This window comes from Larimichthys crocea, chromosome XIII (genome assembly GCF_000972845.2).
Source record: "Larimichthys crocea isolate SSNF chromosome XIII, L_crocea_2.0, whole genome shotgun sequence".
Classification (NCBI taxonomy): domain Eukaryota; kingdom Metazoa; phylum Chordata; class Actinopteri; family Sciaenidae; genus Larimichthys; species Larimichthys crocea.
This window is the reverse complement of record NC_040023.1, coordinates 25,603,071-25,628,095: the sequence shown is the minus strand read 5'-3', so window position 1 is coordinate 25,628,095 and position 25,025 is coordinate 25,603,071. Positions and strand designations below refer to the sequence as shown.

Below are 25,025 nucleotides of genomic sequence, written 5' to 3'. Positions count from 1 at the left end.
AAAAAAAAAAAAAAAAAAAAAAAATCATATTCCTGCACATTTACAACATCCTCCAGCCTAATAATATTCTCCATGAGGAATACTCATATTTTATTGAACTTTCAAATGTTTGACATGTTAATAGCTAACTGGAAGAGCAGGTGTCATATGCTTAGACATGATGGCCACTAACCAATAGGTGTCATGAGATCCTAAACCTTAGTGCTTAACTTTGTAACCCTGCTTATTCCTTTGCCTTCTTTCGGTCACTTATTAGCTTCAATAACTCACTAAAACACTATTCTATAAAAAAATGCATGCACATGGGGTGTCGTTTAGTTCAGTTGGTACAGCAACCACCCCATGTTCGAAGGCTCAGTCCTTGCTGCAGCAGCCCAGGGTTCGAATCCAACCTGTGGCTCTTCCCCGCATGTCATTCCCCATCTTTCTCTCCCCACATTCTTGTCACTCTTCAACTGTCTTCATCGAAAATAAAAAGTTTGAAAAGGCCCAAGAAATATCTTTAAAAAAAACAAAAACAAAATGCATGCACATATTTCTCTCTTTTATATATTTTAAACTGGGCCAATAACATAGCTATGCTTAAATCATAATTGAAATATATTTATGAACTATGGGCTGGATGAAAATGTTATCATCTTCACAGGCTCCAACTCACACTGGTCTCTCTCACACACACACACACACACCAGTGGTTTAACCGGGTCAGGGATCAGATAAACACTACAGTAGCTTGGATTTGATCAGATGTGTAAAAGGTGTTGGTGCTGCTTTTTCTTGACCAATGATTAATTCAGTGTAATTTCACTGTAACTTTATCTGCCATTATCACAAGGCCAGAGGAGACAGACCGTGGACGTATAAAGAGAAACAGACAGTGAGGGGATATTTCCACACTTTGACAGGGGTAAAATTACGTATGTGACTTTGAAAGAACGAAGCATTTAAACCTTTCCAACATTAGGCTGGAGTGTGTCTCACGGCACATTCAGACTTCAGTTGAATATGCTGCAATCTATCTAGATTAGAACTGTTGGTATGAAATCACTGCTATACAGATCATCAACCAATAAATCATTTCTGTTCATTCAGAACAGCTGTTACAGAAACATACAATCTTCATAGACGATTTCTTTATGCAACAAGCTAGTACTAATATTTCAGTAATGTAACAGATTTTCAATACCACTGATGTTTGGTGCCATCATGGCCACATATGTAAAACGACTACTGAAACAGTAGCGTTATCCAAAATAATAACATTTTATAAATAAACCTCACATTAAAGCGATGATTTATTCTGTCATTTGTATGTTTTATTGCTTTCATATTAGGGATTGTCTATTAGCATAATTATTGCAAAGAACACAAAGTTTGAATACAATTTAGGGAATATAAGAAGCTCATATGGTTACAATTTCACTGAGGCTCTTTAGCCCACACTGCTTACAATATGTGCCATTACTACTGTCCAGATGGTGTTGTAGATCATTTTTTCCTGTAGCTTTACTTTTATTTGAATAACACTATTCTAAAAAAAAAAAACAATGGAAACGAGTCCGTCTTGAAAATAGGACTGGTCCTACACACAGGAGAAGGTCCTGTGCTCATCATCTGGAGGCCACCTGTTATAAGCTGAATGTTCTACATTTTCAAAATGACAAGCTCAAGGCTTTCCTTTCTACTGTATGTTCTTAGGTATGAAAATGCAGAACTCATAGGCAGCTGCTGCTAAAACAAGGATAAGAAGGTTTAAACAGCCACTGCAGAGAAGAGATGCATCTCCTCTGCAGGGGGGTACAATCAGGGTTTTACAGTTTGGTTTCAGCATTACCAGTGTGGTGACATTAAATAAAACCTGCTGCACCATGTTCACATCCAACAGGAAAAATAGGATCAAGTAAGCGTGCTCTGAACCGGCATTGGCCAGCAGACTTGTTTCAACAAATTTCCACGCGACCGTTCAGAAACCTGGCTTCATTGGACGTTCTCCATACATTTTCATAACTCAACATGATTATAGCTGAAACACAAGGATAATGAGGCTGCTGCGAGTGGAGGATGTCAAAGCAGACTTCTTAAGTGGTAGGATAGGGAACGTGTCCAACCCTTTTAAAAAATATATATAAATTTGTCACTTTTCTCTGGCTTCTGCACAATTGAAATTTAAACAAAATATATTGGTTCATTTATTATTTTTTTCCACTGACCACCTGACAAAAACTAAACGCTTCAAGTTGTGGAATCATTAATAAGCTGACATCATCATCATTTACTCTGTAACTGAGCTCAGGGACTCTTGTGAACAGAGCAAAACGCTTGAATTTTTATTAGGGAGTTATTAAAAAACGCTATTGCCAGATGTGGCAGAAAAATCCTGTGTCAAAATTGGGGAAATGTGAAAAATAGGCGCTGGCTATTTGTTTCTGCATGAGGAAAACTGATCAGTTCAATTGAAAGCTCATTTAACCACAATCATTTTGACACTCCAACATTTCGATATTAGATCAAATTTTCCAAAACATATTTAAAGGAAGTTGAGAAGAGAGTGGTTGGGGGTAAAACTCAGTGCATTGATATTGCTTGTTTGCTTTACCCCACTGCAAGCAGCAGCCAGGCTTTATTAGCCATACATATTTAAGTTATGGTTTAAAGCAAAGAAACCACTTTGGAGTCTGTTTTTATTCACTATCAAGACATTGTTTCCATCTTAGGAAGCCCAGATCAGTTTAGCATGAATATAGATCATTAAAAAAAATGATACCTTAAACAAAATATTTAACGATTATGTTGCATATTAACATGCGGTAGCAATTTTGGAAGATTTTCCACCAGTCAATGGCACACTGCTCTGCTGAAGTCTTTTCATGGTGATCATTCACCCTGTATAATTATGAAAGGGGGTATTAAAAACAATAACAACCACAGCCGTCACGACTAGAACAACATGTTGTACTTGACGCTGAGCAGAGATCTCTGGTGGCTCCCTCAGTCCATTTGCTTTCATGGCTTTTTCCACATCAGCAGATGACAAACAAACATATCTTAGCGCACAGTGTCCTGCCTCACACCCGCCTTCTTCCACACACACACTGTATTTACCTGCCTTCTTTGGCTCTGGACACACATTGCAACATGAAACCATTAAGTGAGAGGATAGGCAGAGCCTTGATAAGGAGGTCTTATCTGTACAGTGAGTCAACAGACGCCAGAGCACTCAGAACCTGCATCACTTCCAAGAATCTAAACAGATGCTGTTGCACATTCTTCCTAAGACAGCCCCCCTTCCCTGTATCTCTACCTCCTTAATCAACCACCCATTAAATTGTGCTTTTGTTTGCAACTCTGCCAGATATGTATTAATATGTTGTAAGACTTCAGATATTGGTGCACTTGTGCACGGCAAGTCCTTAAGTGACTCCTCCTGCATGTGTTTTTGAGGGTTGAACAGGTTCAGCCAAATTGGTTGCATCACTACAAGGGCTGGGATCCAGGACAGCGCTGCAGTCACAGAGACTTCAGCTGCAGTGCAGGCCAAGAGACACATCTATTGAGGGAGGAAGTTTACACACACATTTAAGAGAAGACAATGAGCTGGAGAAAACTATTACCAGGCACATCATGGACCTACAGGCCATCTCAAGTCCTGAGAGTATAGCATCAGAGTCGGCACTGCTCCCAGATATCCATATGCGGCAATATCAAAAATATAATGACGAGTGCTTTGGCGCGATTTTCCACAAACCGCTTTGACTTGTCGAAACTCTGACAGGTTTGAACAATAGCTGCAGCACACAAGTAAAGCAGCTCCATAAATATTAAGCTTGGTAATGTTTTTTTAATTCTTTTGGGGTCATGAGGACATGACATACACATTATACTTAACTACTATGAATACAGTTTGAATACGATGATGCTTCTCTGTCAGAAATAGCGAATTCAGAAAGTTGGTGTCCTTGTAGAACTTTCTGTTTGTGTTTGCAGCCACATGTTCATGGTTGTGCTGTGGGACATGGATGTCACGTAGCCACAGTGTTCCGAACATAGAGTCGGTCTGTGCTTTTGCACCACTCATTGCTTCAGGGACAGTCGCTGTTGTCACCAACAGAATGTAATTGAAAACAGATCCAATTATAGAGCGATTTTAAACGCATGAAGTCAAAATTTTCAACTTCTTTGCATGAGAAGTCGTCATGAAAGGTCTAGATACCTCACAAAATTCGACACATATATGACACATATGACTGCCAGGGGTAAACAAGGCCACACACCCCAAGCCTAGAGGTGGCCAGCTGATATGTGAATAATGCTGGACATGACACAAGTTCAAACTGACAACAGCCTGTATTCATGAAGGGGAAAGGAGATGAGATAAGGGTTTAATACTCAACAGATACATTTTGGATAGATGGATGACTTTTATAGGAGCAGATAGGGACGTACAAACTCTAGCACAAAGGCTTGCACAGACTTGTTAAGAGGTCATGCCCCGACTAACTTACTCCCTCTGGTTGAAATGAACAAAAAAATATGTGGGATGAGTCCGATAATATTGAGAGTGAGAAAGGCTGTGAGAAAATAAGACAAGAAGAAAAACGTCAGGCTCAGTGAGTAACTAAGAGATAAACACAACAAAGGCTACTATAACAGCTTATATTACCACTGCTTACAGTCACAGCCTTTTGGTCCACTACAACTTTGAACTTTTTCTCATATGTAACTGCAATCAGAAAAAGAAGAAAACTTTCGACTCTCTGTTTTAAAAGTTGGTACAGACGTGATTCTCTTGCATTCAGCAATATAACACATCATCATGTGGGATAAGGTCTGTCCAGGCTGAATCAAAATTCAAACTTTTGCTCAAGCACAGGAAAAAAAAACCTAAATATTGAAAATGTAACATCTATAAACAGACATTTATAAGTATTACAAGTACTTTGCCTTGTGGTGCAACGGAGGCTCTTAAAATTCACAGCCTGACCTATTGCAGGCCCTGTGGAAGCTAATAAATGAAAATGGAGGACGACGCAAGCAAGCAAAGCTGTGCTGACTGAATAATCACAACACAGAAGCATCTGAGAGGCAGCATGTGGAAATACTTTGGGTTCTACAGCGTTGATGATAAAATTACCAACAAAGAAAGCAGCTACCTGACTCGCCGCAATGCCAAATCTGACTTACCTGTTAGATGAAACCCAAGAAAGGCAGTAGAAACAATTGGATAAAGGTCAACTGTCACCTCATCTATGTTATATGGGTTTATGTAAATTAAATCTAATGACTTATGTGTCACACTCAAATCTGATTGTGACTTTCTGAAAGTGACTGGGAGGAATAAAGGAAAACAATCCAATTTGACTAAAATTTGACATGGCAGTAAAGGTCGACCTCCTTCAGGGCCTTGCGACTTCATCTTGGCAACCTCCCATCCAACAGGACCTGGGTATGGTGCTGTGGGAAGTATCGTCTCCAATAATGGTTAAAGAACCGTTGACTGTGTTACGGACTGGCTTTGGCGAGTCACTCTGATTCTTTGCTGGCCGGATCTGGAAAACCTGAGAATGAGGCTGAATCAGCAATGATTGACTAATACAATAATGACAGCAGAGTTCTTTCCTTGTTATACTGCTGACTGGCCAGATCAAAGCCAAGTCAAACAAATGTAGATCCATGTAAGAACAGACAAATGTATTGGCTGGACAACTGGACATCTGAAGAACAGGCATTCAGTAGACCACTCAGTATAAAAATCAAAATGATCTTATTCAGCATGTATGAGCCTCTCTCATCTCCACACATACTTTGACCAAGCACGACAGGGAGACTTTCCACATCATATGAGCCATTGGTCTGGCAGAGGTAAACCAGCCATTTTGTTTATCCCTTAAAGAACAACTATTACATTTACTGGACCGCTCTGGACAGCGGGAACAAAATAAAATACACTCACTTTTTCTCTACGTTTACAGCAATTTCTGCCCATGATTCCCTTTGTCAACGAGAGGGCTGAATATATTTAGATCCAAGTATAGCTGGTGGCTGCCAGAATGGATCCCTCAGGAAACAGAAAGATGGCATGTTCCTCCAGAGTGCTGCCTTAATGATCTCTCAGGCTGAAAGACACATCATTTTTCATGTATTTTATACGTCCACGGTCAAAAACAACGCGGGCTACATATAAATCAGCTCACCACACAAAACACACACACACACAAACACACATTACTTGACCGAGAGATATGCAAGGTAAATGTGACTCACAGGAAATTTTAATTGGCTGCCAGCAGCCGGATGTGCGTCTGCGGCCTATCTCACTGTCTGCACACTCACCGCATCTGACAGCGAGTTAATAAGCGGTACAAAAGGCCAGCTTTACAGAGATGTGTGCATGCCGGAAAAGCTGGACACCAGGTGTGCAATCTTTTGAATTAAGAAGTTGACACACTGTCTTGGATACTCCCTCTACAAAGCTAAGAATAGCACTGGTCCCAAAAGTCTATTCATTACAAGATAACAACCTTTACAAAAGACTCCACTCTTAACCATTTATTTACTAAACCAAAAAAAAAATCTTCCAAAAAATCTTGGATTGAAATAAATGTTGCAAGGCTAGAGAGTGTCTACAAGTTAATTTATAGTGCATAAGTCAGCCCTAAAAATGTTTCATTAGTGCATTGTAATCTATAGGGACCATGTAGAGTTTGTTGTTACCACAGAGGAAATAAATTCATGAGTGTTAAAAGGGTTTTCTTCCCAGAAATACATCGTAGACTGAGTCATCAAGAGTTACTGCTGTCATAGATTGAAGATGAAGCATTCTAAAGAAAATGCTTTCAAGAGCCTGACAGTAGACTGCATGTGACTTATAGGCAAGCTACATGAATGAGGCTTCTGCCTTAATGTTAGTTCATCATCATTATAATCGTTCTCACTTTTTTCTGCTTCTGTGAGGATTTGCATTTATCTTTTCTCCATTTCCTATCATTATAAATCAAAGAAATCTGAAAACATCACCTCGGGCTCTTCGAACTTGCAATGCAACTTTTTCCGCCACTGCATTGTACTATCATAGAAATAATGACACATTAATTTATAATGAAAATAATTATTACTGTCCACCCGAAAACGGTGCTTTATTTAGATGATCCACTAAAACTAGTTCTGTATGGGTGGGTTGGTGTGTGACGAAACTCTTAATGTCTGAGCGTCAGCAGAGCTACAGCCGCAGAACCATCTAGATGTCATGCCAGCCCAGAGCAGCTGTGCAGCACCCAGTAGTTAGGGCACCACTGTGCAGGGTTATTGAGGACACCAAGGGCAGCGTTCCTCATTTATACATTTGTGTTCATTCTCTTCATTGTTGCAGACAAGTCAGCCTTAACCTTCATGGATTTAGGAGGAAATTGTCATTTTCAAGGAGATTCAAACAATAAATCTGCACAGTTAAGCCAAAATTAAACTGAAGCGTTGAACTGAAGTTTGCAGGAAGCTGACTGTACTTATTCGAAGGCTGCGACTAAATGATTTGATCCATCAATTATTTTATCAAATCGATTCATTCTTTGTTCGATAAACTTATCAGAAAATAGTCAGTAATACCCATCACAATCTCCTGGAGACCAAGGTGTCTTCAATTTGTTGGTTTCATCCAACCAACAATCTTTAAGACAAAGATATTTAATTTAAAATAATAATCTAAAAGAGAGAAAAAAAGAAAGAAAATCTGGTAATATTCAATTTTGAGAAGTTGGAAAGAGATATTATTAGCATTTATACAAGTAATCAACAATATTTGTACCTTCAGTACAGTTTGTGCATCAGAGGAACGGGACAAAGATTGAAGCTTTGTGCATCAAACCAGTGCTGACTCCATCACCTTGTATTTAATCTTATCAAGTCTTTTGTAAGCTCCACAGCTCCTTAGCACTCACACTTGTTTTGATTCTGACTAACACACATCTGGATATCTGCCAAGGCCCCTCAGATTAATTTAAAAGATAATGGATGTACATTCTTATGAATTTGTCTGAGTGATAAGAGTGATGATTTGGTCGGAATTAATTTGATAATAGTTTAAATTAAAAGGCTCTCCCTGCATTCAGCCAGCAGAACACAACAGGAAAAGAAAAATGGTATGGAGATAGCAAAAGCACTCAGGGGATGAGTATCAGTGTAATGCAACAGTGACTTCACTGCTAAATATGAAAGAGGTAACGGGATCTGTGCGTGCATGGGTGTGTGCGTGCATTTGAGGATTGTGGGAAAATTGTTTATGGGTTCTTCTAAATCATGAGACATTCAAGTGGGTATTTGGTTGGAGGAAATGACAAGGAAAGATGTTGTTGACAAGCTCGAGGTGGCAGACCTGGCATTAGGCCCACTAAGCTGCACATAAACACTCTATTCAATTTCATGGCAGTCGTTTTAACGGGGCACTGTTTCAAAAAAATAAAAAAAATTACCACATTTTCTTGACAAGTCCTCCCTTTGAACAAACAATCTGTAACTGACTACAGCTCACTTTAAGCTGCAGGTCCTTCAGTGCCAGCACAATACTACAGTCTCTGCCATCAGTTCCAATTGACTCCCTATTAAATTACTACCCTCCTACCACAATTTCATCCTGTGCCCTAACTGTTGGTTATAAGATTTGCTTGGCAGCAGGAGCAGCATGGTGCTCACTGACAAAGTTGTATGTTTCGCCAGAGGAACATGAAAAATTGGATCATAATAAGCAAAATTAAAATGTATCCAGTGATTTCGCTGCAAAAAGCTGTTCATGCTGACACAAGAAGATGGATGGATGGATGGATATACACATACACACATACAAGTGCTGTTGAAAAAGCACCATGAGAGGGGAGGAGATGCACACGCATGCGTGCACATGCACACACACCTTACTTTTCATTTCAAAACATCAGACTCTCTCCTGTTGCTCTCCTGCTGGTTTAGTCTACTGGCATTAATAATAAAAAATAACCTTTCTGTGCCTCTATAACCCAAACTGTGTCATGCTGCTTCAAAATAAATAAAGATAGAAATTGACTCCTCTCTCAAAGCCCTCCCCAAAGGAAACATTGTGGTTTGAGTACCATAGCCTGCGTAAGTCTGGGGCAACATCATTTGGTAGTCGGGTCTTACCAGCTGTGGAAGGAATCCTGTTTATCAAGTACCAAGACCAAACAGTCCAGAGGGACATTTCCTCTGCACCACAACAAACACTTCTACAGAAGGAGAATTATTCTAATGAACAACAGCAGCAAATGACAAATGATGATCTATGGAAGTGTAATCACATGGGAATGCAAAGCATGGCTACACACAGACTGTGACCAAAGATGAAGGAAGATATAAACAGACTATGAGACAAAACTAATTTTAGCTTATTGGGCAACCGGCACCAGATTGAAGCGTCACAATAATAAATGAAAGTCTAGATAGAGAATGAGTGTGAGATTTTCTTTCTTTGAGATTTGAGTTGTGTTTTGCACAGACTCAGCAGTGTCTCAGTTACCTTACAAACGGTTTCAACATCCCAGGGCAGGATGGTCTGTAGATCGATGAGCTCGCAGGACACTCCCAGTTTCTCTTGAGCCATGTCAGCCACCTCCCTCATCACATGGATCTGAACAGAAAAAGAAATACTTTTAAATCTAGTAGTACAAAATATAAAGATAATAAAAGATAATGCAGTTTGGCCAGGCTTACACTAAAAACACTGAGTTGACTGATGACATGTACATTTTGAAGTGCAATATTTATTGGAGTACATGCAACGTGGTTCTATTTTTAATCTGAGAATTCCAGAGCTGTTATCGAATTATGTAAGTGCATCAATAACATGCAACCTGCAACACAGTACAGAGAAAAGAAAGATTTTTTCAGTTTGGATACATTTGTTTTGGATTAGTTGCTTAAATAAAAAAAATAAAAAAGAATCACAATGTGTGATTGGTTCACAGTCTTACGATATTACTCATCTACCCTTAAAATCAGAACTCACTGTTCAAACTGGTATTTATAATCAGTAATTCAATAATAAAAGGCATTGATTTTATTATATGTTCTGCAGAAGGACACTCAACCCCCCACAGATCAGTGTCCAAATAAACAGAAAGTTGAAAACAGCCATTTAAGCCTCAAACATGGTGTGCAAGTTATTCCCATTAATTTATCATTTGTGTAAGAAAGTACGGAGTTCAATGAGTCCGTGTTTACTGGCAGGCATTGTTGGCTTCTTTTAAATAATTGCTGTGATAAATCTGAACCATCACAACTAGAAGAGCTGTCAACAGTCAAGCCAGATTGAAAGATAAAGGTTTTGGCCTCAGGCTAACAAACAAGCTCAACTTTAGATACTTATTGTGGAAAGATGCTGCCAATACATTATTTTCAGCTGATAAAGTGGATCCTTTTGAGTAAGAAAACATTACTAAAGGGACTTTTAAGAATAGGAATGCACTGTTTGGGTGATCAGAAATGAGGACCGGGCACTCATCCTTTCACCACTCTGTGCGAGTTGTTTTCTTTACTCTCATCTGCACAGGCCTGACGGATGAGGGGCGTAATGAGGTGGGAAAGGAGAGCCATGCTTTCCACTGCTTTCCTGGATCCTCATTCTTCTCTGTCCACCCTTCAATAATAATACTGGCTTTAATGGAGACGTTTTCCTTCAATGCCCTCGGACCCCCCTCCCGTGCTCCAGGTACATTTTGGCCTGGATAAGCCTGTTAAAGTGGCTGGGTACAATCAAAGTCAGGGATGACTCCCGGCGAGTTACAGGCACCTTGATGCAAAGCTGTAGAAAATAAAATCTCCAGGATGAAAAGAAAGGCAACAATAGAAGGTGTGCGGCAGACATGTAGTGTTAACAACATGGAGAGCCTTGATGTTGTGGAGACGTCTGGGCAGATACAGCCACAGATTGAGACACCCTGCTGGGACAGAGGGGGTTGTATTAGACTTGAAGTTAATCCACTACTTGCGCCTGTGGCTTTAAACATCATTTAGAGACAATGACACGATGGTGACATCTGCTCAGGTCACCCACTGAGATTCTGTCATTGACGAACAGGATCACCTACCTGTGTCCCCCAGGCAACCAGGGTGACATCACTTCCTTCCTGTAGGATCTCAGCCTGTGAAAGTGGGATGGTGTAGGCCTCCACGGGAACCTGCTCCACTGCGGAAACACACACATTCAAGAACACATTAATATCAATGCTTACGTGCAAACACATTACATGCAAGCTCACGCAAAATAAACTAGGGCCGGTTCTGAGCACATTCATTAATCATTTCACAGTGCACCCTGTGGTTTTTGTGCGATACTGCGAGACTGACCGGACCTCTAAATGATAGACTAGATGACACATGATGAGATGACAAGACCGTCAAAGAACACTAATTCTTCTCTTGAACATTTTATCTGGCTCATTTCAAATGCTTTTTCCAAAACCTCACCTCTCACCAGAGACACAGTGTGCTTTTATCAGCACAATCTAATACATGACTTAATGATATATTTTGCCAGCTACAAGCCCATAACCGTGATTAACCTTGACAACGAAACATTGATGGGATATCAATCAGAAAAAGGGGCCCCATAAATGGGACTTCAGTCCAAAAAGGGGGGTGCCTTGCAGCCAGTCTCTCTTTGAACTAAAGTCCAAGACAAAGTGCATGTAAGTATATGGTTTGAATAATAGTTAATGGTGTCTTGGAAAGCTCAAGTATGGTCATGGAAATCATTACAATGCAAAAACTTATCATAAAGTCAAACTGCCATCACTTTTAAACACACTGCTTATTAGCAATATTTATACTGCCCAGACACAACATATAATCACTAAATGTACTATTTTAACTATCTTTGCGTGTTTTGCAGCCAAAGCTGTAATGGTGGATAAGATTCAAAGTGTGAGCTGATTCTGGGGGAACCGAACTACAAAAAGCATTTTTACATGGCAACGCATGAAGTAAAAATTACAATTAGGCAGAGTAATTATACTCTGGGGAGACGCTGCGTTTGAAACCTTTCTGGAAACCTTGAATGACTTCCATGATCCTTTCAAGCCATAAAGGAAAGAAAAATTGCCCGTCCTGACGACACAATATGTGAAAACAACATGAAGGGCTCTGGTGAATCATGTGCAACTGCTGGTTTCGGCTTCCAGGCGAGACAGAAAATAGGCCGTTTGAATGGAATAATAGCATTTTGCAGAACGTTAAAATCAAATTATGAAAACTAGGTTACGGTTTAATAAGTGGAATCTCAGGCCCCACGAAGCAGTATGGCCTCGATGAGACAAATGGGTGGTTTGTATTCTAAGAGGGGCGGCTACAATTAAAAAAAAATATATATGACTTCATCATCCAGACAGAGATCATTAGAGGCATATTGAGCCTGGCAATTAAGAGCGCTGCCCCTTTAAGATGTCGAAAATAATGGAACGCTACCAGATCTAAGTAATAGAGTGATTGATCACACAGCTGCCAAAACAGAAAAGTGGCTGGAAGTGATGCGCACGTTTAAGCTCGACAAAACCATATGGTGGTCGGCTGACAATCTGAAGGCCATTGGTCATTTTGACAGATTAACACCAAGACCGATCAATAACCACATGCACGTAAGCATTGATATTAATGTGTTCTTGAATGTGTGTGTTTCACAACCACATGAAGACCACCTCAAATTGTTGACAAGCGTGCACATGCATGACGAGTTCCAAAGCTGGCTTTAACCATCGCATTGGTGAGCTATATTGCTACATCACTTAGCTATCACAAAATGTCACAGCGGCTGTGCATCTGAAATTTCTTTAGAAAGCCCGATAACTGAGATGTGGTTGATGAAAGACGTGAAGGAAGACAAGCCTGTAATACTGATAACATTTATCATTCATCTGCTTCATGTGTTACTGACATGAAAGTGACCGCATGGTCAGCCTCTCTGTTCATCTTCACTCACCCCTTATAAATGCAGAATTTTTAAGTTCTCAGTATTAAAAATAAGGCCACACGGTTTGATAATACGAACAATAAAAGCTTAGCCTAAATGTAACCGCGTAACCACAGATTTGTCTAAGTCTGTTTTTCTTTAGCAAGCATCTGAACAATTCATGAGTTATGTTAGAACAAATAACTTTTACCTACATTTTCATACAATACTACGTGGCTAACTAGCTCTACACCAAAATACACAAACAATGCTGCTCCACTGTCTAATGTTACATATCCCGTATATGGATCAGCAACTAATGACAAGGCGGACATCAGGAGAACAGAGCTTGGCAAACGAATGGGACCAATCAAACGGTCGGTTCATTCACAGCCACTGAGTCATACACAGTTTTGATAGATTAGGCCTCCACAGCTGTGAGGTATACAAGACATCAATAATAATGAGTGTAAGCTTTACACTAGCACATTAATCATCATTAGCAGTCTATAGGTGTACAGGCTTAGTCACAGTGGCATTTGAAAAGCAGAATGTTTGCAGCAAAATCGATTCGTCAAAAGACTCGATGCTTTCAGAGGATTCTCGCAGGTCCCTCTTTAATGAAACTCTTCATTGAATGATGACAAGAAAACACCAGGGGCGAGTGAACAGTACACCACAGGAACAATAGAAAGAAGCTTGAGATACTATTGTGAATATCAGTCACTCACTAGCACGTTAGCTTTGCTGCTACAGTAGTTTTAATTGTCACCAAGCTTCTAATTTTTTTATTACAAAGACGTGCAAATAAGACAAGAGAATAAATTGACCTTTAATCGAAAAAAGAAACAATAAAAGAGGGAAATGTTTCGGACAGTCGTCACTAACCCAGCACCAGAAACACTCTCAGCAGTGGGCCGTAATATTTCACAATCTCATCTGGCTCTTATAAAAGTAAAACACTAACAAAGCTTGTGAAAATGAGTGGCTTCGCATTAAAGGCTGATAGTACCAATCTGTTCCGGCTTTGTCTTTCATTACTGTAATGAGCTCAAACATCATCTTCGAGCCTCTGAAGCGGTTTCAATCATGAATTCTCGCCATTATCGTGCAGCCGAGGCAGCACTGTTTTGCAACAGCTGTCGACGACTGTTGAAGAGTTTCTTACAGCTTTGCTGGACACCTTTTCGCACGGGAGCCTGCCCAAAGCCATGTTGGCCTTAAGTTTAACTATGCTTAAAACTGATGATCAGCCCTCCACACAGGGAAGGGAGGGAGAGAGAGAAGATTCAGCTTGGTAGGTACTGTCAACACTTCATAGCCCATTTAGACGGTCTGTTTCACACTTGTGGTCCTGCTGATTTCACATTGCTTGCAGTCAGGCATATTGCTGCTTTTCTTGCCTCACACCTCTACAAGGAAGAACATTTGCTTCCAAGAAAAGTGAGCAGGCAAACAGCGAGCCAGCGAGAGATGATGGTGGAGGAAGATAAACATCAGAGGGGAAAAGGACAAACCCAACGAGTGCTCATCATGTGTCGATTTTTTTGATTTAGAGTGAGGTAGAGTCCAGCTCACCTGCTGCTCTGTACAGGATCTTGGGCTCAAAGAATATGCAGGGGTTCTTGTCAGCGATGCAGGAGAGGAGCAGCCCCTTGGCTTGCACTGGACCACGGGGTATTACAACCTGAGAAACACAGGACACACTGTATTAGACGAGGTCAAGACAACTTTCACCACTACTGAAACATATCCAGTTCTAAATGTTATAATATTTTATATTTGAACTCGTGATCACATCTCTGTCTGGTGTCTTGAACTGGATCCAGTTTAACTGTATTTCATTTCATCTGCAAGCTGATATTTCTCATCTCTTCTTCTCTGTGGCATTTTAATTGTGACAGATATTCTATCTCTTAATGGTATTTAGGTCAGTATTGGAGTATCATGACAACACTGAGCCAAAGCTGATTTAGGCCTGTCAGGCTGTGTGTTGGGACCAACCATCAGATGGAATTTACAGCACCGATTGTTTAAACAAAGATTAACATTCATCAGTATGACCTTTGCAGGGAGACAACATGTTTATTGCTCTTGGCGAGTCAGTAACAGTGGATGAATTGTAAATGTTTGTTTCCCCAGTCTGGGCATATGAGAAGCTTCGATGATGATACTTTATTTTTAATGTTTAATCTATGTTAAATCAAATCAATCTTCACACAGTTCATATGCACTACTAAACTCATATGACTAGAATGTTTTGTGACTTTTTGACCCTACACTAGTGCACAACAAAGTCATCCATTTCACTTCAGCGAACTGCTTCCTTTGCTCTTATTCACGTGCCCTTCAAGGTTGTTACGTTTTATCATGCTGAATGGGGAAGCTGTTGAACATGACGACTGGTGATTCCTCCAGTTTGTTTCAAGCACTTTTACTCAGTTGAGTTGCAGTAGAAAACAACTGTGCTTGAGTTTGTGATTGACACACGGAAGCGATAACTTATGACAATCAGAGGAAATTTGAATAAAGTTGAATTTGGCACCACTTGGTGACTTTTGAGTTGCACTATGCATGGCCAAAATGTTCTTTAAAAAGGTTTAATTAATTATTAACACCACCCTGTCTTTTCTTCAATATTTGCAAGGACCTTTAAGGGGATGACTGGGTTGAGAACACTTGTGATAAACGTAGTTAAAACTACTTCACCACCTGCCTCCGTAAAGCTTCTAGGTTCAAATATCTCATTTTTTGGGAGGCAAGATTAAATAGGTTAATAGTATTAATAGTCATAATCTTTGGGTTTCCTCTGATCAACTCCCTCCTCACCTCCCCGCTATCTCATCTCCTCCAGTCCTATCGGACTATAAATTTACATTTCTCCAACTTGTGGTATATAACTACTATATAACTACTATATAACTACCACAACTACATCATGGCTCGAGTGGGTTTTATTTAATATGCTTTAAGTGGCCCTGGTTCATGCTTGAAACACTAGCCTTGTAAAGCATTTTTACTTGCATTGTTTTGTGGATAATGTTGCAGGGGAATAAAAAAAAATAAAAAAAGAAACTTTATAATACGCCTGAGGCATTGTAACAAATACGATTCATAAAATTTAAGGGGGAAGCCTGAGCTGTGATGACTTGATAGTAACTACAGAAGCAGTGAACTTGAAAAGGTTTTAAGTTTTCAGGCTGGATGGCAAACTGGAAAACAGATGGAAAGGTTGTGATGCTTTCATTTTTTTGTGTTTTTAGTCTGATTATTTTATCTTCAAGAAATCACTGCCACAGAATCCGAAAAATGCCTGAAAAAGCAGATACTGGAGTCTGCCTTTGGACAGTCCTCACGTATTGCTCTGCAGGACAGCAGGGTCAATAACATGTGTGCCTGACAGTTTTTCTTATTCACTGTCACAAGTGTTTCTGTGTTTGGGCAAGTTGCTGTCTGTCTGAAGAATATTAAAGGTCCAGTGTGTCTGTATTTCTGAGGGTGGGATTTACAGAATATGGAAGAAATCAAATATAATATGCATAACTATCTTTTAATTTGTGGTAAAAAAATTCAGAAAATAAGACTCGCCACTCCGTGGGTTTTCTTCCACGGAATCGGCCCCGTTTCTACAGTTGCCTGGAACGGACAAACTTAACACAGGCTCTAGATGCAACTAAATCCTTCACACTGCTCTCTTAATATTTGTATTGAAATCATATCACTGCATCCATTTATGATTTAATACTCTTAAGTATGTGATTTAAAGATAGCCTAAACACCAAATCAGATGAAATTCACCAGTCAAAAAATAAGCGACTGAGATCTGCTCAGCTAGCTGTCTTTAGAGTTTTGCAGTTTTTTTTAATTTTCTCTTTCATGAGATCGTTGATCTTCATGAATTGATTTTTAAACCAGAGTGCATTAACTGCACAGACAAACTGCAGATGCTGCCTTTGAAAAGCTGTTTGAAAGGAAATTACACATTTTAATGACATAATATTCTTTTATATGGTGAAACGGATGTCAGAAAGTCTGATCTGGGTTATACCACAATTTTGACCAAATGTAGTTTCTGCTTGTAAGGCAGAACCGATGACTGTGCTTCACCAATGAGATCAGTCTGTACATTTTGATGTTCTGCCAGAATACTTTCATGTATAGACATAACATAGGAAAATTGCAGAGACAGAACCAGCATCTGTAATAAACTACAAAGCTGACCTTGATGCCAGGGCAGTGGGCGAAAAAGGCCTCAGGGCTTTGAGAGTGGTAAAGTGATCCGTGGCCGACACACCCCCACGGAGCTCGGATAGTGAGGTTCCCACAGTCGAACATGTTGCCAGAACGGTAGCGGTACTTGGCTGCTTCATTGACTATCTGGAAAGACACCAACATGATTCAGGTTAAGACAACCACACATTATTAGCTGACATAAGAAAATGAAATACTACTGCTCCTTATGGGACACCTGTTGTAACGGCAAGAGCAGAGTTTTTTTTGTTTGTTTGTTTTTTTATGATCAGGCTGTTTTAAAACCAGTTATAAGTTCATTTCATAAAGTGTTTTCTTTTTCTGTTTCTTTCGTTTTTAGGAATAAAGACCACACCAGTGGACGCTTAGTCTAAGCTTCAGGCGCTGAACCAGTCTTTCTGTTATTGCTCTCAAAGCTTTTAAAAAAACCCATTTTATTTTTAACGAGCAAAAGAAATCACCTCAAGCGCCTGGTTTCTTTAACCTAAATTCTACAGTTTCTGACACTGAGTTTCCTCCAAAAAGGTGTCCCAAGTTTTCCTTCCTGAAACTCAGGTGGGTTGTTAATTCCCTTTTTATGTCCCTCTCAGGTCAGTTTGGACTGCACCACTTTAAGTGAGAGCACAGAAGGAGAGAAAAGGAGCCCACTCAAAGCCCGCCACCAGATTCAATCTACTGTTGCTCTACTCAGAAAGTCACTCAGAAACTGGCTCTATCATCACGTATTCGATATTATGTTACCTTGACATAGCAGGAACTCACATTTATCTTGTGGAGGGCGAGAATATACAGAATGACACTAGTATCAACGTGTATGCATGGTAAAACAGCAGGGCTGTTCACCGTCCTGCTCGGCCTGGTAATGCCACATTAATCTTCCAGAGGAAACACTCACAGGAGGAAGACATGGAAAAAGGCTGCGTTTGTTTAACAGATTTTTTCCGAGCTAGGATGTAGAATATGAAACAATGGACAATTTGAAGTCAGTTTATTAAACACCTGCATGCAATAAAGAACATGCACCAAAAACAAGACAGAAGACAGGTCAGGAAAATAAATAAAATCACTGACAGTCATTGCCAGGAAAGTAAGTGAAAATACCGAATTTTGTGCCTGTCACTTACACAACACAAATAAAACTGCAAATGTATAGCTAGTTATTTTTTCATAGTACTAGGAAAGTCACATGGATGCAAAACAAAATATATGCTCATATTCTCTAGTGTTAAGGCTGATTTTGATGACTTTGATCATGATGTTTATGTTCAATGATTACACAGGAAAACCTAGCTCTAGAATCGTGCAGCATCATAGTAAGTACCATGATTTCGGACTATAGTCAGTAAATTCACACATGAATTAAACATCTGAGCATTCTGTCGTTGCTTTTACTTGTGTCACTTGGAATATTTTCAGAAATAGCACAGCCGCTCAGAAATGTCATCATTCAGTACGCAAGTGGTACTTGGTAGATGGAATATTAGTCTAGTACTGACCTACAGTAAAAAGGTATTCATACTGTTTTTAAATAAAGCCTGTTATTTTCCCTTTACCTCGACTTCCATTTGTGATTAATGTGTTTTGATTTTTTGCTAATACAGTCTTCATCATGCTTTGGGTGATGCAAACAGGATGTACCATGGCAACATGGAGTCAAGGTGAAGGCCAGGGGGATTTATGTGTCTCTCTTTTTTTGATAGAAAAGAAAAGGTTTCAATTTGATGATTTTGGCACATGAACTATCACTGGAATGAGTAGGCTGTGGTGATTCTGTATGATGTATATGGATCCTGCTTTTCCTGAGTTTGAGGGATTTTTTTGACCCAGACGTTTTCAGGAGTTACGTCAGTGTACTTTCCTTCATTCCAACCCGTCCCTTCAACCAAACACCTACAGAGTGCCAGTGAATGTGATCCGCTGCTATGAGAGAGGTTCCTCCTGGACACATGCCTATAAATGACATTTTGATTTCCAACGATTACTCTGCCGAGTGTAAACATACTGAGGGGCTTCTTCATCTTCTCTGACAGTGAGACTGTATTCATCTGCGACATTATGTCATTGACCTTTGAGTTGCAACAATTAGCCAATTAACCATTTAACTGACAGGAAATAAATTATTTTGATAACTGAATAATTGTTTTATTTATTTATTTTCTGTACAACACTAAATATTTGATGATTTCAGCCTCCTAAATGTGAGAATTTTCTTTGTCATACATGAGGGTAAACTGAATATTTTGGACCACTGATTAGAAAAAAAATGTGAGTAATCATTAGCTGCAGCCCTAATTACCTGGTCAAAAGCAGGATAAATGTAGTCAGCAAACTGGATCTCAGCAATGGCTGTGGCACCAGCAACAGCTACACCGATACCAAATCCCACAATCCCCTGCTCACAAAGGGGAGTGTTGAAGACTCGGTCCTTACCTGTGGAGACAGTCAAAGAGAGGAGGACAAAGAAGACTAAGAAGCTGAAGTACCAATAGAGGAAGGCAACCAGAGGTAACTGAGTAAAGGAGCTGACTGTTCAGAAGGTTCAGGCTGGATCACCAAACAGACCACAGTACTTCGTTATTTATTTATTTGGGACCACTGGCCACAATTGTAAAGGGTGTCTGAGGAATAGCAGGGTTGCTCTGATAACATACTGAAGCCCACAGCACACACTTGAGTGATGAGATTGCAAAGAATACCCCCCTCTTAAAATGCCATGCAGTCCAAAAATAAATGAAGCGACAAGCTGATGACTCCTCTTCAGCTGTAGCCAACCAAGGCTGTGATGCACACAAAACCCCCACGGAGTAAAAACTAAAGAGAGAGAGAGAAAAAACTATTTTCCACTCTCCACCCTATAATCTGAAAACGAGCCACAAGAGTGGGACTCTAAATTTGGATTGAGAGTGTTATTTTTGCCCTCATCTTTGTGTATTTGCCAATCCAGTCTTTTTCTGTTTTGCTGGGAAGTGTGCTTCTCAACTGTGAAACTGCCCTTATGTGCCCTCCTCTGTGCACTCACAAAGTTCAATTAGCAACCACAGCGCCACAAACCCTTGGAGGAATGAACAATTAAGTGATCAAAATTTAGTGCCTGGCCGCTCAGACTGAAGCCAACCTCAAATATGCAGCTTCATGTGAAAGTGACATATGTGACAAATAATGAATGTGTGTGTGTGTGTGTGTGCGCGCGCGCTTCTGTGCGTCCTCAAAGCACTGAGTATTGAGTCAACTAATGACAAGAAAAATACAGCTGAGTGATGTAACAATAACACAATGTGTGACTGCATTGTTGTCTAGAATACATGTTTAAATAGACAACTTTTATAGTCAGTGCTGTCTGACATCAACGATGAAAAGAGGATACACACACACACACACTCACACACACACACACACACAGGCAAGAGGCAGAGCCAGTCAGAGCGTAGGGTGAACGTGTGCTGTTGTTTTCACAGAATCAGCCATCAGAGGTAGCCAGCAGCCAGCTGCAGGAGAGCTGGAGCACCGAGGTGAATGCATCCGCTTTGTAAAAACCCATTCATATAGTGTCGGCCCTGCATTATCCTCTGTTCTGTATAATGACTGTGTGTGGCAGAGGTGTGTACCATCCCTTTCAGGAGTGAGAGGGATAAAAACAGCTTTGCGCTCGTCATTGTACACAAGGATGAGATGGAAAATAATGATCCCCCTCCAAAGGTCAACACTCCTGACGTCAATGAAAACAAAAGGCGAAGCCAGCTACTGTAGGGTGGACTTGCGCCTCCTCGCTATAAAAAAGAAAAAGAAAAGGAAAACAGGAAAGGCAATCTACTGACATCTAATTATTTTATACTACTTCATACCAGGATGCACATGAAAAACAATTAAGTACGGTCATTGCACAGTTTCTGTACCATGCCTAGACCTGAATTTAGCTCAGGACACGTTGAGCTGCTTAACGCTATTTGGAGGAGAAAGAGAAAAAAAATTACAAACTGGTTGTTTCCAGATTTCCTGGAAAAAAAAAACATTTTCATCAGAAAGTTGCATATTTCTCAATAAATCTCAGGGAAACTGGTTACAACCACTGCCTTTCCTTTAACTCAGCATCAATCTTGGGCATAGTCTATTTTATACAGAAAACAACTTAATGATATTGCCATGTTTTTGGTTATTTCTGTCCCTGTAGAGATTTATCTTTATTGTCTAACTGTCGGCTACAGAATCAAACTGGAGCTGCCAGCTTCTTTGAAGAGGAAAATCCTCACTGACTAATACTGGGTAAAAACATAAATTACTAATGTAATAAAGTGCAGATGCGCTGCTCTCAGTGGGTTCAAACTTTAAAGCGAGTTGCAAGAGAAACTTCCCAGTAAGGCATGGAAGGCATTTTGACACGTTCTAGTAGGAGAAGCACAGGTGTAAATAATAAAATGAATGACGGCTGAATCCCAGTTAGTGGCTTCAGTTTTGAGGTCATGGCGTTGTGTATTCTGTCATGTCTTAATTGGACACCTGAGCCATTGTTAATGTTATTAGTAACGCTCCTCCTATGACACTTAAAGTGTGTGCCGTGAGCCTCAGCAGTAAAGAATATTTCAGGACAATGTTGAGATTAGAAAAACATAACAAAATATTGGCTGACATTTTTTTTTTTGACTGAAAGACATAAAACATTTATGATGAGGATTCCTGAAGTCTTGAAAGATTCATGAGCACGAGTTGGAAATTTTAAAATTGAAAAATGAACTCACTCTAGTGAACAAACAATGTAATGGCAACACTGCTTTTGAAACAAACTCAAAAATATCTTTGATATTCCTGCACTGCTATGTCCTGCTTATTGTGAACGAATGCCGAGTCTGATCTGTAATGAGTAAATAATATCTGTTGTGCTCTCTAATGGAAAGTTTGTCAGTGTGTGAACACAATGCAACAACAATAAATTCACCTCCATTCTTGCAGAAAATTCAAGCACTTTCAACGACTCAGTTTCAAAAAACCGCAACCTTGATTTTTTCCTCTCACATTCACAAATTTGGGATTTCAGGAATCCATGGGAACCATGAATCATACACACATGAGGCATATTAAGGCACACTTAACAAGATAACTCAGTGGCGCTGAAATACTGTTTAAACAATGTCTTTCAGAAAGAAAAAAGGGAACATGAGCATGACAACGATGGCTAAAGGCTTTTATCACAGCTGACATTTCTACTAGTCGCTGCACGATAAGCACAGGTGCTACTAATGACATTAGCAACGGCTCCTCTACATTTAAGTGTCCCAGTAACATATGCTGGTCAGAAAGCCGACAACACCAGGGCTGACCTAATGCAGACCTCACACACCTGTGCCTTTCCTGTTGTTACTGTAGCTATACTGCGAACTTGAACCATTTCAAATTGTAGCAAGGTTTTAATTCCAAAACAAACTCACAGCAGCGAGTGTCGACATGCTAGATCAGCTTTCTGTATCAGGTTTGCAAGGCTACCCTGCTACAATGGGCACATGGGTGCAAACAGATCCTTCTGGTCCTCTAGGTGAACAGTAATACAACCTTCTGAGGATAGGAGGTGTTGAGATTCTTCACAGTCCTCTGCTGCCATCTAGTGGCAGAATCATGTGAAGCAGACAGGAGAACAGGTTGCTTTTTTTTGCCTTTGAATTTACAAAATGAAGTGGTTTGAATCATCTTACCATATTTGTCTCTCAGACCGACTGTGCATCGGAACACTCCGCCGAAGGCAACATCTTCCCCAAAGATGACTGCAGGTAAACACACAACACAGTCAGTGAGAAAACAGGTTTTCTTAAGATTCTGTGTACCGGTGTGTAAGAATAGAACATAGTCCACATTTTTAAAACATGAGAGTAAAAGAAAAGCATCAGACTGTACTGATATGACTAGCCCCGCCTACAGATCTCTGATAGTCTTTGGCTCAGAGAACCGATCAAGCAACATTTCTAACATCATGATTATCTTTGTTTTGAGTAGCACCAATTATGAGGATGCAGTTTACTATGTGAAAATATCCTTGGCACCCCAACTCGCTAGCTTCACCTTGTTTGTGAGAGTCTTAAACATTTGGCAAAATGCAGCAACACACTAACAAGGAACAAGAGCTCAATTTCTACATCACAATACAATACTTCAAGTGTCAAACATCCTATTATAGTCCAGCATTTGACACAGATAGTCTTCCAAGGCTATGAAAATTATTGAAAAGACAGTGTACCTTTTTCAAAGACTAAATGCTGGTAAACAAAGGGTTTAAAAGCTATAATATTTCATTTCCTGTTCTAGCATCCTACCTGCTGTTGGATCACTGGCCAGAGTGTTGTCCAGGGCACTTGTAACCGACTGGAACAAGTTCATCTTCTGGGTGGGTCCTGAAAAACCATTGTAGAAAGGACTTAGCAACAAGGAACAATTGATGATTGTGATTTGTGACAAACAAGGAAGAAACAAAGGTAGTGTTTCATTTTCTGGATCCAGTAAAAATGATAGCAGTTGTTTGAGTACCAACATCCTGGTCTAAATGAATTGCAGGACAAACAATGTCTCAAACTCTAAGGTCATGTAGCGCTTTTTTTGTTGTTGTTGGAATGAAAAAACTGTTGATAAACTAGTTTGTTCATGTCCTCTTCAATCTTCAAGTCGACGTTATAGTAAATCATTAAGTTCCGATCCAGCTTATTGTTCAGCAGTGCTGCTTAATGAGTCACTTACAGGCTGAAATTTTACCAATTAAACCTATGTCATCTTCCACAAGGTAGCCGAGCTTATTAGCAAGGGCAGCAATAATGTGTTAAAACAAAGGCTGCCACAAGCCTTACTCCATACAAATGGCAGCATTATGGTTAGAGACTTGTGTATTTTTTGTTTTGCGAAACTGGCTGCAACACAACCGGGCTCTACATGTCGTTTCTCCTCACTGCATCTCTGATTGACCGACCACTGTCTCGCTCCTCAAGTGATATTCTCACATCTAACTCTCATCATCATCAAACTAAAGTTTATGATTCAGGGTTTTGGTCAGTTATATGTTTCGCTTCTGTCATGTTTGAAAGGGCTCTGATGTTACAGTTAAACTTAATGTTTTTGTCAATAAGGTCCCGTGGCTTTAGTACAACTGCTGTTTCTGGTCAAACAAAAAGGATGTTGCTCTTTCACAAAAAAAAGGTCTATCCCTGTATGGACATATGACATATGGTGCCAATGTCACTGTGTCAATATGTTGCACAAATTATAAGTGTTTTATTTTTTTTGGTGAACATTTTCAAAATCTGCGTGGCAATGTCTATTTTTCTGTGCGTCTGTGCATCACCTGCTATATACTGATTGAGCGACGATGTTAGTTCCAGGTTAGCTGTTGTAGCAGAGGGGACACAGCTGCACCTTCGTCCTAAAAACCTGGAAAGCTTTTGCGCTGTTAGGATGTGGTGTGATGCTCTCTGTCTCTCTTGTTAAGCTAGTATGTTTCAAAGTCATTTATTCGGTGATAAACTTCATGTAAGTGTTATGACAGGTCGCTGTTGATGCTTACATTTGGTTTTTTTAGTCGGCAAAGAATAGCTGTTTTTATTTCTAGTGTCATTTCAAATACAAGTGTAATCACTGTAAGGGCACGCGTCATTTTGGTGTGTACATTTTCTTTATAGCTTTTTTTTTTTCCTTTTTAGGAAAACAATGGGAAAGCTTTGTGCTTGTGACTGGGGACCTCACTGCTTTCATAGAAAGAGTATAAGCAACCATTCTGCAGCTGTTACCCATAAAGATTATGTTGAAGCCAGATTGTTTGTCCCCATTAGACACACACACACACACACACACACACACACACACA

At 39.9% G+C, this 25,025-nt stretch overlaps 1 protein-coding gene across 1 annotated transcript in view; it reads right to left on the bottom strand.

Annotated features, from left to right (window-relative positions):
• bckdhb (branched chain keto acid dehydrogenase E1 subunit beta) overlaps positions 1 to 25,025 on the bottom strand; it is a 47,794-nt gene that overhangs the window by 21,781 nt on the left and 988 nt on the right. Inside the window, exons 2-8 of the mRNA XM_010744596.3 lie at positions 23,491 to 23,568; positions 22,876 to 22,944; positions 19,491 to 19,624; positions 17,165 to 17,320; positions 14,522 to 14,630; positions 11,088 to 11,185; positions 9,518 to 9,628 (exon numbers count right to left, since the gene is read on the bottom strand). Coding sequence (XP_010742898.3) covers positions 9,518 to 9,628; positions 11,088 to 11,185; positions 14,522 to 14,630; positions 17,165 to 17,320; positions 19,491 to 19,624; positions 22,876 to 22,944; positions 23,491 to 23,568 — 755 coding nt within the window. The remainder of the gene's footprint in view (positions 1 to 9,517; positions 9,629 to 11,087; positions 11,186 to 14,521; positions 14,631 to 17,164; positions 17,321 to 19,490; positions 19,625 to 22,875; positions 22,945 to 23,490; positions 23,569 to 25,025) is intronic.